Consider the following 16077-nt stretch of genomic DNA (forward strand, 5'->3'; position numbering starts at 1 on the left):
AGTCTACGGAATCTTCTCATCCTGAAGTAGATATAAGATGAACCAAAAAATCCACTAACTGTACTCTTATTAGACAGAAGACAACATAGGTCTAAGTCAGACCTAGACATGTCACTGCAGATACCTAAAGCTGGGTAAGAGGAATATCGTACATTAAAGGAGCATTTTGATGTAATTTCCCTGGATGTAGAACTAGAATTACAAATTGCATTACACAATGAGTAACCTGTACAATATGCATCTTCTCTTTCTATGCTGTGGTATAAAAAGAAGTGTCAGTTCTTAGCTTTCTTTAACATGCATCTAAATTCACTTCAAAAGTACAGCAAAATTAAAACTTACATGCACATTCCCACTTCGGGCAGCATTTGTCACCATTCATTTGAGTAGCAAATCCTAAAACTCCACAGCTGGGTTGAGTTGCATTGTATGGACAGTTCTGTGACTTATTAACTTGGATCAGTTGTCCATCCAAGCAAATGTGTTTTATGCATTCATTCTCTGTGATTGGCTAAGGCATATTTAATAAAAGACACAGGTTACCATTCTTACCAAGCTAGTATCACAACATTGCAGAGTATTTGCTCAAAAAAAGGCGCTCGCATTCTTCAGGTACAGAATACTTATGAATCCCTGTGACACCAATGGAAGCTACAAGTGAAGAGCACCTTTGAAAACCTGACCATTCTTTGGGCAGTTTAAAAGTGCTGTCCTGTTGTAAAGCAGAGAACAGCATTACTGAATTTTTAACCTTACATTAGAAGTTGAGAAGGAAAAGCATGGAAGGGCACAAGTAGAATAACAACAAGGATCTCTGGAAAGATGTACTTTAAAGAGGGCAGCGTGCCATTAAACAATATGAAGCACCATGTTTTGCCAAAAAACGTTCTTGTAACCATCACACTCAGAAAACTGAGGCCCAAAACACAATGTATTATAGCACTTACGAAAACCATTACGCACAATGAAATCATCCAAAGTTAGTTATAATTGAGAAAATAACAGGGCTCTCTGATACAGATATTTTAAATCCTAGAGAGCAAAGTATGGCTCACAATTTTTTTGATCAGTGTGTAAAGGTAACCAAGATATATTTAAAGCCAAACAGATTAATGTTTATAGTTACTCACTGTACAAGTTTGAAGAGTTGCTGTTTCTCTAGGCAGCATAGAAGATGATGCTGTGACTCCTGACACAGCTTCAGCTGTTCCCAGTCCATCAGAAAATGTTGTAGTCAAGCCATGAAGTGGTTTGGTAGATAAATAGGCAAATGAGGAAACTGATGGAGCTGTTGTGTCATTTGGATAGTCAGATATCATTAGCAGTGAACTCACAGAAGGTGTTTGCACCTCAGATAATATTTCAAGTTTTGAAGTTTGAGTAGTACTGGCCAATGACGCAGCTATAGAAGAAAAAGGTTTTGGTTCAGAGGATGAATGTGTAGCGGACAATACTGATACACTTACATTGGAAGGAACTGCAGTTGTGTTTGTGAAATGTGGAGAGTAAAACGTCTGAGGTGCTTCTGGGGTAATGGTAGCACCTTGAGTATGGACAGCTTGGACTTCTGTTGTGAATTCTGGCTCTTCAGATTTTACTGTATCAAGGGGCGCGGCTCCTTTTGCTTCTGAAGTAACAGAAAAATAGGTGGGCTTTACAGAGCTTGTGGTGGATTCCGTTACTGCTTTTGATCTGTCTGAAGTTGTTGATACAACACTAATGCTTTGCCCAGTACTGCTCATCATTGAAGAGGCTGAAGCTGCAGCTGATGAACGGGCCATAGCTGACAGCGTTGTACTTGTCAGAAACGTAGAACCATAGGCAGTGGTTGAAAGTGTGACTTGCCTAGGCAACACCGCAGTTTTCTCTGTACTACTTTTGCCTGTTGATGTGGATGGCCCACTTCCCACCACAATGGGAATTTCTGTTGTTTCTGATAACAAAACCAACGAAGAGGTTGACATAGATTGCGGGGAAGCTGTAGTTGTTTCAAGTGTTTGACCAGTGCCTGCCTTTTGAGTAGAAAATGAAGGAAATGCTTCTTTTTTAATCGTTGCTAAAGAGGAAGCTGCAAGCACTTCTGGTGAGGAAGGGAGAATTCTGGTGCCAAAAATCAAGTCAGCTGTTGTACTAGTTGGGACTGTAGATTGCAAAACAGAAGTCGTTCCTGATACATGTGGCTGCGTGACTGAATCAGTTAAATGCAACTCTCTTTCAGTTGGTAAAATAACTTGTGTAGGACCTACTGAGGTAGGTAATATACTTGAATGAATGCCTTCAGGTAGTGAAGTGATTAAGGGGTATGAGGAAGTCGATTCTACCGTAGCTTCAGTTGTGCTAAAGACATGTTGTGGCTGACCAGTGGATTTTGTTAGAGTTTCTGCAGGATACCGGTAAATTGGGGTACTGCTTTGGCTTGTCAACGAAGGCTCTGAAGTCTGACGACTAAGTTCCATAGCCTTCTGAGTAGAAAAACGTGGTAGAGCCGTGGTCTTTGTGGTCTGTACTAAAAGTTTATCTCCTGAAGATGTCTGCCAAGAGAAGGGGCCTACTGAAGATGGAGGAAAGGATGGTTGAGCTGTAGCTGCTGTAAGTTTTACTGTATCTGTTACACTTCGGACTGTAGATTTCAATGCTGTAGAAACTACTTTAGTTTGTACTGGATATTTCAGTGTGGTTGTTACTTTTTGTATCATTTGTGTCAAAGAAGGTGAAGAAACCAATTTATCTGCTAAGTACTGAGAGGTGGAGAAAGTGTAAGAAGACTTTGTTACTGGAAATACAACAGAAGGGGACAGAGTTGATCTTTCCTTGGCTGTCATTTTTTTGGTTGTTATGAGTTGACTGCTGAATTCAGAGGATGGGGAGAATGTGGCATGAGTGATATTTAAAATGCCTTTGCCTGGCAATTCATCATGTGATACTGTTGTTATTGGACTTGATTGTTCTGTTACAGTGGATGAAGTAGAGAAAGTCAGGACTGGAGAGGTCTTTTCTGTTGGTAATGTAGATTTTGCTATAGTTGTTCTTGGATATAAAGAAGTCATTTCATGGGATGTACGCACAGTACTGAGAGGTGACAGTGATGCTTCTTTTCCATATGAGGGTAGTGAAGGAAGAGAAACGTTTAAAGAGATTAGAGAACTTGATGGTGAAGAAGGAAAAGCAGATGGCTTTCTAGTAGAGATGCTAGTAATTCTTTCCACTTGTGATTTATCCGGCTGTGTTGTCAACAACGTGGTTTCAGTTGCACTAAGGAAAGCAAGCGGAGATCCAGTGAAGGATGTTCTTTGAGCTGATTCTCTTTCTGTAGCTATGGAAGGAACTGTGGTGGTTTCTTTTGATGAGACAGAGGTTTTCACTGCTGATGTGGTAACACTACCTGAATATGCTGAAGTGCTTGTCTTCACTGTACTTGAAACCAGACTTGACTTGTATTCAGTAGACATTTTTCTAGAAAACAAAGTTGACTTGGCTGCTAATTCAAAAGGGGATGTTATTTTGGATGTTACCTCTACAGACAAAGGTGTCACTCTGATAGTCTCAGCCACAACAGGATATTTAGTGTATAATGTAGTCAGGAACTCTGTTGTGTTTAGAACTATGTATGAGGGATATCCTGTAGTTGAAACAGTTTTGAATGTTTTTTTTAATTCACCTGAAGCTGGAGAAGCAGGAGTAGAAACAGACACTGAAGGTCTTTTTGTAGAAAGAGTAATAGATTTTTCAGTTGTAGAACTAGGGTGTAGTGAATATGGAGGGAAATAGGAACTCGATGTATGTTCCACATGAGATACTGTTTTGGGAGTTTCCTTTTTATGAGTTGTAAATGATAACAAAGTTGTTTCTGATGATCTCTCTTGAGTTTGCAGAGTTGTTGTCTTAAGACCTTGAGTTGTAGTGAAAGGTACCTCTGCAGTACCAGTCAGGTGTTGAACCATTTCTATAGGCGGTTCTGTAATTTCCTTTCCTAATGAAATAGGTGGTGTGGATGTTGGTAAAAATGTAGTCTTCACACTTTGTTCAGTTAAAACAATTGCTGCTTTTGTTGTTGCTGAAGACACTGGTTTTAACAACGAAGTAGTGAACACAGGAGAAAATGATGTTACTGTAACATTAGCTACTGTGGTAAAAGACTGTCCTACACTTATTTTTGTGCCTTCTGAAGTTCCTGTTAGGTTTACTGGTGGTGTATATGAAGGCATGCCCAGAGGTGGTGATGTGGAAAACTGGGGCAGATACACAGTAGTTTTGTCTGTTATTGATTCAAATGAACTGGGTGTAAATGTTGTAAGTTCTTCTGGTTTTACTTGTGCTTCTTTTGTGGGAAGTGTCCTTGTGGCTATTTCTGATATTTCCATTATTTCAGTTTTGACTGGCATTTCTGTTGTTTTAAGTATAAGCGGTGTCCCAGTAAAAATAAAAGTAGAAATCGGTTTGCTTTCTGATTCTGTGCTTGTAGTGACTGCACCTGTAGCTGTTACTGTCTGAGGTTCTGTAGCCCTCAATAGTTTAGTGGAAGCACTACTGATCAGTTGTATCTTTGTGGAAGTTTGTGAACTGACAGTAGATGGAAACGACGGAGAAATGTCAACAGGAGAAGACAAGCTTACATTAGATTTTGTTGTCTTGGACATTGCTGTAGTGCTTCTCCCAGATGTCACTTCTGTTGACTGTGAAGAAATATTTGATGATAAAGTTATGGTTGGAAGTGTTTTATTAGATGTAACAGCTGAAAATTCAGGTTTTCCTGCAGTTGCAGTGAGCTGCAATTTTGAAGCAAGTGTTGTTTCCATGTCCGTTGCTTCAGGTACAGGAAATGAAGTTACAGCTTCACTAATCACTGCCAAACTTGTACTTGATGTTATGTGTGAAACTGCTGGTGTTCGAATGCTGGATGTCAAAAGTGCACTATCATCAGCAGGTTCAATGCCTGAAATCAGATACAAGTAAGTAGTAGTCTGAAATTTATGAATAACTACAGCCATGAAGCTACCAGAGCAAGAAGGAAGTTATGTTAACTCATACAAGCCTGATCTTTTCGATTGCCTTTAAACTTCTAAAATTCAGCGACAAATTAAAAAATAAATTCATTAAATTACTTGCTCCACATCTAATGTTACTGAAATGTTTTATGAAGAAAAAATGTCTGTCTTAGTTTAAAATTTGTCTCAGACTTTTGAGAAATGAAATTAACTAAAATGTATGTTTAGTGAGCTCAAGATTCATATAACTAAGGTCATAGTTACACATATTTGAAAATTTTACTAAAGACCTAAGAAATTAATAAGCTAAGTATCACACATAACATATTTTTTTCAAACATACAGTCTTCAAAATACACGCATCTTTGAGTGATTTCATCCAGCAACATGTTGAGAGGACAGGCAGGGATGCATCCTTCCACTCTAAAAGAAAAACAAATAGTATTAACTAGTGGAACATTATCTTCTGGATTGAGCATTTACTTTTAGGAAAACAGATTTTACTTATAAATTACTTTTAACTAGACAGTTTTGTTCTACCTAAATCTCATCACCTCAGTGTACTCTTGCAAAATGTTACTGCCATGGCTTCCACTCTCACTGAACTCTACGCTAAACTCCACAATACTCAGCCTTTGAAATGAACAGTCACAGGTTCAATCCTCAATGCTATTGCTTAAAAAATGCACAACATTTTTACACACCAAAATCCAAATGTCAGTTTTACCAAACTTTGCACAAATTCTACATGTGAGGAAAAGGCAAGGACAGATATGGATGTCGCAATGCCATAATGAAAAATTAGGGACACAGCTATTTGAAACAAACTTCTTATAGTCTCTGCTTATTAATACTCTAAAGCATCCCCCCCCAGCTTGAAAGTTACAAATACACTACTCATTCCAGAATGTAACAATACATACCTAACAACTGAAATGTCACTTTCATGTAGCTGCCACAGCAGGTTTTATTCCCTCTCTTTTCTCTTTCACTATCCTCCTTATACAAGAACACAGTCCTGCTTATACTGAGCCTACATTTGGTCCCTCATATTCTTATTATGCTGCATAAGTACATTACCCAAATTACATACTTTTCCATAAAAATAGAGATACTTACTTTGGTACTGCCTGACAGTTTTTTCCCAAAGGGTCCCTGCATGTCTTGAAACAAGGGGTTGTACAAGCATCATAATGCCATTCACATGCAGAACGGGACAGAAATTTAAATTTTACATCTGAAAAACAAAGAAGTTCTGTTATTCTCATATATTTCAAGCAACACATGCAGATACATGTCACTAAGAGGCATGCTTTAAGTTCACTGCAGCACTAAATCTCTTACTGTTCCTACCTGTATTCTCTACAAATAAAATTGGTAATATTTTTTGAACTGCTACAGTCTTTAAAACATAGAAAACCAGTTTACATTTATGCAGAGCACATTAAAGAGTGCTGGCTCTGCAGCCTGTTTTACTCTTTCTAGTATAAAACATGACATTGAATTAGACACATTTACTGCATATTGCAATCACTTGAAAATAAAGCCAGGCAAGTTAGAGTTGTTGTTTTTAAGTTCTAAAATCTATACCAACAAACAAACTATTTGGTTATTCAAACAAAGTGCAAAATCAAGATTATGTTGATTCAATACAATTATTGCTATTAGAATCAGCATAAAAAGCATCCGTTGGATACAGTGATACTCTTTATAACATAATGTGTCATAACAGTTTTCACTTCATGTGTAAAATGTGCTGTAATATAGCACAAAGGTGTACATAACTTGTATGATACAATTGTATTTTAAAAGCCAAAACAAACACCATTCCAAATAAAGTACCCAGAAATTATGCTAATTTAGGCTCTTTAAAGCAATGTATGTTAACAGCTGATCTTCTAAAAAGCAGTACAAGATAGCCACTCCAAGAGAAATGAATTCAAACCTCAAAACATTTTGAGTCTGAAATTCTAACTACTCCTGGAATGAACAAAGTAATTCACACGAGACGAGACGTAGTCTTGCAATATTTCACTCAAAACATATACTTCACCAAACAAAATAGTACCACTAATGAACCACCATGGCAAATTAAAAAACAAAACAACAACCAACCCTACACTGCCTTCAGAGTATCTATGCAGATAGTCCCTATTATGCACTATATCCCTATTATAAACCATGCAGACAGTTTATTGAAAGACCTCACATTCACAGAACTGAAACCTAAAGTGCAAATTCAGACAGAGGAAGAGTTAAACTTCAAAATGAGAATAAACAGAAATAAGGATCAGCTATACTTCCAGTGCTTATTAAATTATGCAGAACTTTACAGAATTAATGTAAAGGAGAAATAGACTCAGTGTAAAATCTGAGAGAAACAAATTTGTGGCAATCATCACATGGGTGACATGCACTTGCATGATCAAATGCGGTATCACACTTTCTTTTTCAGTACAACCCTGCCTCATCTGCATGCAGAACCGCTTCCCCACAATGCTAGATTAGCCCAGTGGTTCTTCCAACGCCTGCATGACTTACACAATATATCTGGATTTTAGTACCTCAACTACGACAGCTCACTCCTGTAGCAGTCAGGGCAGTGACAATTCCCTTACATTTATGCCTACAGAAGACCACCATCATAACATATGGGTCCCCTCTAGATACATAAACATGATCTCAGAGCAATGTTGTTCAGAGCCTATGAAGAGCAGCTGCTCTTAAACAATGTTTACGTTAATAGCCAGAAAGAAAATCCTTACTACTTAGAAAAAGTTTCCATTTTTTAATCTTTTGAAGTCTTTTTGCTTTTAAGTTCTGCTGATCTTTGCTTGACTGAGATATGAAGAGAGTAGCCCTTTTACATCTTGGAGACTGTCAATTTTTCTGTGAAGATCCTAAGAAATTGTTCTTCCTGCAATTTAGGGACATCTGCACTCATGGGTAAGTATCTCTCTGCCATTATTAACCATTAATGTCTTCTCTTTAAGTACAAATAATTCTCTTAAACCAGAGGTATAAATGAAACAGACAAAAGAGTGTGTATGTTGCCATCTAGTGTTACTCTTTCTACATGTCAGTATTCAGGAACATGTCACTGCTTTTGAAAACGTGATTTTTTACGACAGTAACAAATGCATTTATAAAGTTACATTCCCGTAAAAAGCTACGTATACATCACTGAGTTCTTCTGTGACCCCCTCTAGTGAAACCAAGTTAATTTTCTTAAATCTAATGGAGGAAGGGAATTATTTCCATACATTTTGCTGACTGATGTATGGGGTTTTGTATGCACCAACAGGTCAGAGTGGAGAGGTTTAAGAACAAAAGAAGAAGATGTATGACAAAAAGACAGAACATATCACAGACCTGTTGGCACAGGCAACCACCAACAGTAGTAATAACCAGCAATAACAGTATATCCAAGTGGAATCTAAGAAATCTCATTCATCAGACTACCCCAGATTAAGTATGGAGACAGATCTATAACTTTTAACTCTTGCCACAAACCTCACCATTAATCACAGAAAAAGTTTCAAACACAATAGAGGCACAAGTGTTGCAGAAGACATACTGTAACCTGACAAAGAATGTTCATTTCTCACTTTAGCAGAACACTGATTGTGAATTAACACTTCCAAGTGCTAGGATTACCATCTCCCATTCTACAAATAAACTTTTATGAACTGATTGCCACATTTTCTTCAAGCTTTCCTACCGATTAAGTTCACAGAGTTTGCTGGTGTTGCATGCCTTGGTAGGAAATAGGGCGAATTTCTACATAAAGGGCATTCGTTGAGTGATTAATAAACACCACTTTCAGTCAAGAACAAAGAGAGTCATGCTTGTGTGCAAATTTTGTCTCTATTCTGCAGAAAGAAGTGTGGACAACAGATGAATTCATGAACCTGGTTGTAAAAATTGTTTTCAAAGAAGAGCTGTAGAAGCAATGGCCATTTAATTTTCCAGTCAAGGGACTTTAGAGAACTGAGTATGCCGGGCCAAGCTGTACTAGGTTTTTCAGTGTGTAAATTACATAAAAGGATAGACCAAATCACTACAGCAAGATTTGAATATATTGCATGAATTGGTTTCCAGTATCTCAAAAGTTTTCAGTATGTCTCAGCAAACCACATCAGATATAGTGAAATCTGTGCTTTATTATCAATTATGAGAAAATTCCTTTCCAGCATTAAGAGAATGCCAGTTCAGTCATTCATCATATTTAAAGTTTTCACTATTAGCAGCATCCCTTCCGGAATGCCTAAACAGCCCAAGGACCTAGCTGATTGACTGTGCAAGCCACTGTAAAACAAAAACAAAACAAAACCAAAAAAAAACAAGCAAAAAAAACCCCACTACAGCAAGATGCAGTTCCTGCTTAAAACGTTTAGACTAAATAGAGATGAGACAGAAAATGAACAGGACAAGAAACAGAGGCAGAGCCCTGTTCTGAACTAACATGAATTCAAGACCAAGCCAAGAAAACAATAAAGTATCTCTATACCTAGCTAACAGATTATTTTGCTTCTTTTTAATACAGCTATATACTAACTATGATCCCAATACCCACAATCATTAGGGCATAAGGAAAATCAGTAACAAAGTGCTTTAAAGTCATTCAAGCATCCCTCACCCTAAACTGAGGGAAACACTCCTTTCACTCTCTGTATCGATTCTAGACATCAACTTCCATGCCAGACCAATCTCAGCTTTATTGTTACCACAATGCTGCTATTCCCATGGCAGAAACTACCACAGCTCAGAAACTCTGGATTTCACCAGTGTCATGGCACAAATACTTTATGCTAGCCAGGATGCTAACCAGCCACCTCCACCACATGCTTCCCATTTTTTTTAGTACTTAAATTCCCCCTCCTGCAACCAGTAATACGAGCTTACTGTACTCCATGCAACAGTACAGTCCACTCACAACAAAAGAACGATAAACAGTTTACAGACAATGAGTCAAGCTTCTTATATCAGGCATGTGTTCCTCAAAAAGATTTGTCATGGCATTTGAAAATAACCGTTTGTCTCCTGGTGAAGTCCACGAGCATTTGTCTTCTGTTTGGTGACACAGCAAATCCTTCACAAAATGGTAAATTATGCCCTGGATAACAGTTGCTCCAGTTGACGTGCCAGCTGAGCCCACAGTTCTTTTACCTAACACAAGCTGAGCATATCAACCTGTTACAGTACTGCTGAAAGCTTTTGTATGAATGCAGGTATACGCGTTCCCAAAGACATTATATTAATAATTCCCAACTCCATTGTTTTCTCACTCACTTGGACATCAGAGAAGCGCTTTGTTCCCTGTAACTTATGATTTTCATTCTTTGTGGCTTTCAGAAATAATTCTGTGGTAATGAGAACAGTTGCTACCATTTAATGAAGAAGTTTTATTTTTTATCACTGACAGACTGGTGTTCTGTTGAGTCACAGAGACCTTAGTATCTTGGCCACTTTTTTGTGTATTGACAATTCCTACTGTTCACAAGTCCATCCTGCTTTTTTTTTTTTTTTTCTATGCTGACTTCTACCTCATAGGGACAAAAATTTGCCATTCTCAGAATACGCACATTATGAATAATTTAATGCTATGCTCAAAAAAAGGCTATTTACTTTTAAAATAACTCTAAAATGTGAAATATTCTAACATCAATAAAAGGTTGTATTTAAAATAAAGGTTTTTAAAATAATGAAAAACAAAAAAAGTATTTGGATTTTCATTCTCACCGGACACTTTTTTCTGTTTTGCTACTTCTCCAAAAGATTTTAAAAAATCTAGCAGGAACAAAGTTTGCTGTAGAATGTTTTATTTATAACGACAGCAAAACTCTGCTTAGTAACGTAGATTGCCTATCTCCTCAGTTACAAGTTTAGAAACATGAAATCCTATCTACCCACTTAACTCACACAAACTACTAACAAACTCTGCCCATGACTTCTAAGTTTCTGCAATGAGAAATGTAAGCAAATATCACTGGAAAAATTGAACTTTGTGCCCAGCCAAAACATCACTGAAAGCAAAGTATAATTATCTACCTCTCAAATACGTTTTAGTTTACTATTACAGGGTTAGATGACTATAATCTTGTTAACATAACTATTTAATCTCCTCCTATTTATTCAGTCAAAAATGAGAAGTCAAATGTGTGTGTTTGTGGTATAAATAGGAAAGACTTCGTAGTTCTACAGTAAACTCAGTCTGATTCCAAAAGCTACTGAGCAGATGTGTTCAGTGACATACCCGGGCTTTGCAGGTACAACAGCAGTTGCTCAGCATTATCCAGTCCCAGGCCCCATGTCATGATCTTTTGGACTGACAAGGCATACGAGCTCAAATTAAACTTAAGAACAACTCGTTATAAGTAAAACAGGACATTCTGGAAAATTAATTCTACTGATGGAAATGGATAAGAGTAAGTTGAAGTTAAAATAGTCAACAATATAATGTATAAATGTGACGTAAGATGCTTTTGTAAAAAAACATTTTTCATTAAAATTAATTTCATTTTCAGTTTTGTACAACGTTTCTGAATACGTTTCAGTTAATTAAGATACAAACATTAAAAGCAACCAAAAATGCGCTGTATCAAACTTCAACATTGATCATTGATAAATACCTCTGTGCAGCGTGTATATACATAGCGCATCCTGAGATTTTAATTTAAGTTGAAAAATCCGAGACAGGCCTTATATTTACAGCAAGTTAGCTATTAAAGCACATAACTAACATTACTAGGAACTTTGCTGTGGAATTTATACAGGACAAGTTACATTTTTATAATATACATAAAATTAACTCACAGTGATCCTAAAAAGGTAAAGCATATTATGATAATTCCATGGAAGGTAAAGAGTAACTAGCTTGAGCATATTTTTTTAAAAATAATGTAAGCGAGCTGTACTTATATCCATAAAAAGATCATCAACTCCCTATACCCAGTAATTTCCCAACAATTTCAAAAGTGAATTTATTGCTTTTACATGACACCTCTGTGCTTGTCCATCTGGTAAAGACTAAGTGTATTCTTTCCTTTGACTGAACGCATACCAATCCATTGCTGGTAAAAATTCCTGCATAGAATGCAAAATGTATTTTCTTGTGAATAAGAATACTCTAGATATTCAAATTCAGTTACCAACTCAAACCCTCAAATGTTTGTGGGAACAGACAAATCTAAGTATAATGAAAATAACCCAATTTAAAAGCTGAACTGACTTCTCATGGAAAATACTTTGCAGCATTAGCCCATCATATCTGTGCAATTTATAGTCAAAGTATTTCAATGTGACAATATTTATTGCTATGAAAGTGGAAAAAGTGACTCGTCAGCTGACTTTAAACAAACATGTATCTATTGCTGTGTTGATCAGGTCATTTAAAATTCTTCCTTTTGAATGTGCGTCACAGGGCATGAAGAAGTCTCATGAAGAACTTTCTGGCCAAGGGGATTTACTGGGCCTATTATTCTGCTCCCGATATTTATCCTCTGATTCCGCAGGAATAGCTGTTCCCGGTTCAAGAGTTTCTGATCTAATATGCAAAGCATTTACAATAGTCAGCAAGAAACTCAATACGCTTTTGCCTGGGCACTCTGGAGCTGGTGTAACTTTTCCATTAACTTAAACAAATGCTGCTGTATTTTTAGACCATGTAATTACCCTACATCAGCAGGCTGGCCCTTGTGAAAGTACACTGGAGAAAGATTCGAGCCCTATGTTTCTCTGCTTATAAAACTCTGAAACCCAAGCCCTCGGATGTGGTGATTAATGAAATGCCTCTTGATCATTTGATCTGATCCCACTTGCTGAGGTAAATTGTTTTAGTTTTCCATTGACATAGATAGGATTTTTTGGTATAATGACTGAAGGGTAAAGACTTCACACTTGAAAAGACATACCACTCTGCGTTAATGGACGACCACTGAGAATTGGAACATGTTTTAACCTTCTTCATTTCTCCCTCAAAGATAAAAGACTAGAGAGATATTTTTGTTATGTCCAAAAAAAGTTCCTTGCTTGAAACGCTGTACGAACATCCTGGTAATAGCATTAGCTCTATAATTCTGCTGTTCAAAAACCTCAACAGCTCTGTGATTACAAGCATTTGTCAAGAGGCAACAGGCATTTGGCAATGACAAAATCTGTCATTTTTTCTGAAGTTGGAGTGTGCCAGTCAACAGCTGCATTAGGCTGTCAGCATAATGCACCGCAAAACATCGGCAGATTCACAATGCCACCATTAACACATTAATTCAATGTTTTGATAACAAGAAGCTCCACGAGGCATACAGTTGGCCTCTTCTGTCACATAAGTCAGTGCCTGCTTCAGATTTGTCTGTGCTGAGATTCAACATGGCCACTGTATAACATGACCAGGCCATGCTTCATTTATTACAATATCTCATTTTCTTTCTTTCCTTGTAAAACAAATTGCCATTTCAGAGAACGAAGAACTGATTTTTTCAAAAATGGTATTGCCAGGAAACAAATTACTAATGCATTTAAAATTACAGCACAATAAAAGCTTTAGAACATAAACACCTGTAGTGCTTTTGGAATTTTATATACTACACAAAGGCCAGTGATTTCCGCAAGTAGTAGCTGTCCTAAAATTCACAAGTAAAGTCATTTGAATGTGTTTGATGTATTTGATGTATCAAGACAAGCAGACACTAAAACAAATGGTGGTTTCATGAATAATCTGCTTATCTTTATTTTATAGACCAATAACTTCTTGCATTTTGTTCTTGCCCTGTAAGGCCATCTTCATTTCAGCACATGACATGGTTCTCAAGCATTTAAGAATGTGAAAACAGTTAATAATAATAACTATAATAATAATGCTTTTCCTTACTAATCTCAAAAAGAGCAAGCTTGATTTATTAGTGATTTTATTTTTTGATGTGTGGTTTTTGTCATCAGTTCTTGTAGGAGCAACTTCTGCATCCAGATCCTGCAAAGGGTCCGAAGAATATCTCCTTCATTTCTGATCCTTATATCTCAGTGGAATGGGACTGCTGTTACAGAAATGGGAATCTCTCAAGCAGGCAGAAACACTCTCGCAGCAGTCTACATTGTGTATTCAAGAACTGTAGCTGTCCAAGAAACATTAGAGAATCAGACATCTAGATGCCCAAGAAGAGGCATAGGCATGTATCTCCACTTAGATGGCACCTGAAACACTAGGGGATAACATCTCAGAAGGCAGAGCCTCTGTGAGTGGGTACGTGGATAAAGGTCAGGGTGTTTTTCAGGGGAAACATGAGGTTTGAGAGGTGTAACCTACAGGCAATGTCCTTAGCACTGGATGGCATAAGTTCTGAGGAGGCCACAAAGCTTGCAATGAGAATGCACTGTACAGAAAACTCTCTCTTGGCAGCAGAGGGAAAGGAAGAGAAAACATCATCCACAGACCTTAGAGATGCATTCAGTTCTTTTCTATTCCCTTTGTGAATCTGTTACGCATCACCATGAATATTCTACTCCTTAAGAATTTCCTCACCACCTACAAAGCAAGTATTGCCCAGAAACTATACACTAGGCTACGTATTTCCAAAACTAGTTGGCAAATGTAGCAAGTTGTGTCTTAAGCTGCTTAATGGCTTTTGACAAGAAAACAGAAACTCATCATCACTACAAAGCTCAGGGAAGACGACTTTGAGCCTGCGTGTCACAGATTACCCACAGCTCCCAATAATTAGGGGAGAAGTAAGCAACCTCAGCACCTCTGAAATATCAATACTGTTTAGCCTGTTATTTTCACATGAAGCAAACTGCAGTTCATAAAACAGAACTTTACCTACCTACAAGTTTAAAAAGGGTCGACAGTCTGAACTCCTCTGAATGATGGTACTTCAGAAGCTCAACTGAAGAAGCTGAAATGTGGATGAAGTATCCTGGTTTTGCAAATGACTCAAAGGAACTGTATCCTGAAAGCCATGTATTCTTGTGAATGACAAATGTAGATCTGTTGTGAAACTCTTCACTTTTTTTCCATTTAGAAAGAACAAGAGTATTATTGGAGATCAACTGAAGAAAATAGTTTGGTCTCTCAGCCATTTCAAATGAAATCAAGTTGGAATCTGAAAAACACACACAGAACTCACTTGCTGATAAATGCATAACAAACTACACTCATTCTGATGTACCACTACTGATATTAGTAGCACGCGAAATGAAAGCTGACTTTGGCCTTAGCAGTGAAAATAGTTTGCATCTTGCAAGAAAATATAATATATGTGGATTTCAGAGTGCTAGATTCTGATGGATATTTAGTTTTCTAAATAGCCTATAGATTTCAACAGGAATACAAGCAGATTAAGACATTTGCCCACACCAGAATAAAGGAATATAGCCCTGCAGTCAAGCAGAACCTCATTTTACAGTCTTCCCTAAGCTATTTATTTAATAGAAATTTAAATTTCATCTTTACAAGGAACGTTTGCCATCAGGAATTTATAGCTTAAGAACTCAGCCTTTCATTAAAAATAAATTACAAAAATGAATTTCGCATTCAGCTTTCTAAGCAGTCATCTCTCTAGCCCTCTCCCTAAGAATGTTAACAGCAAAGTCTGTTTTCTGGCAAATGTACCCACACGATACCTTACCCTGAAAACAGCACTGCTGATTTCAAGCAAGCCTCTGTACAACCAGTTGCAGAGTATCAGATCTTGAGCCTGTTACAGGCATCTGTTGCTCACAGAATTACTTCATTCTATTTTCCTGTAAACTCTGCTATTATCTTGAAAACAGCCATTAAACTACTGTAAAAATCAACTAACCCTCCAGGCCTGGGTAGCATTTCTTGAGAAAAAAGAATGCACAGAAAATAAATTATCTCTATTAAACAGATCTACTGTCACATTCTGGTAGAATACTTCTGCAAGGCCAACTTGTTTTCTGAGCATAAAAACTTCAATAAATCTGAAAAACATAGTGGCACTTGTGAATATCTTTTTATTAATTGTCTGTAGCAGGTAGCTATTTGATAAGCAACTTGATAAGCAACAATGGACAGTGTGATTTATAATACCTGTCATATACCAAATCAGTGCACTAATGCCCAAAACTTTCCATA

At 37.2% G+C, this 16077-nt stretch overlaps 1 protein-coding gene across 1 annotated transcript in view; it reads right to left on the reverse strand.

Annotated features, from left to right (window-relative positions):
- OTOG (otogelin) overlaps positions 1-16077 on the reverse strand; it is a 106214-nt gene that overhangs the window by 25166 nt on the left and 64971 nt on the right. The window contains exons 30-36 of the mRNA XM_009892017.1: positions 14804-15082; positions 6105-6222; positions 5329-5408; positions 3052-4933; positions 2264-2787; positions 1131-1402; positions 343-511 (exon numbers count right to left, since the gene is read on the reverse strand). Coding sequence (XP_009890319.1) covers positions 343-511; positions 1131-1402; positions 2264-2787; positions 3052-4933; positions 5329-5408; positions 6105-6222; positions 14804-15082 — 3324 coding nt within the window. The remainder of the gene's footprint in view (positions 1-342; positions 512-1130; positions 1403-2263; positions 2788-3051; positions 4934-5328; positions 5409-6104; positions 6223-14803; positions 15083-16077) is intronic.

Source organism: Charadrius vociferus, unplaced genomic scaffold, assembly GCF_000708025.1.
Source record: "Charadrius vociferus isolate BGI_N301 unplaced genomic scaffold, ASM70802v2 scaffold179, whole genome shotgun sequence".
NCBI lineage: Eukaryota > Metazoa > Chordata > Aves > Charadriiformes > Charadriidae > Charadrius > Charadrius vociferus.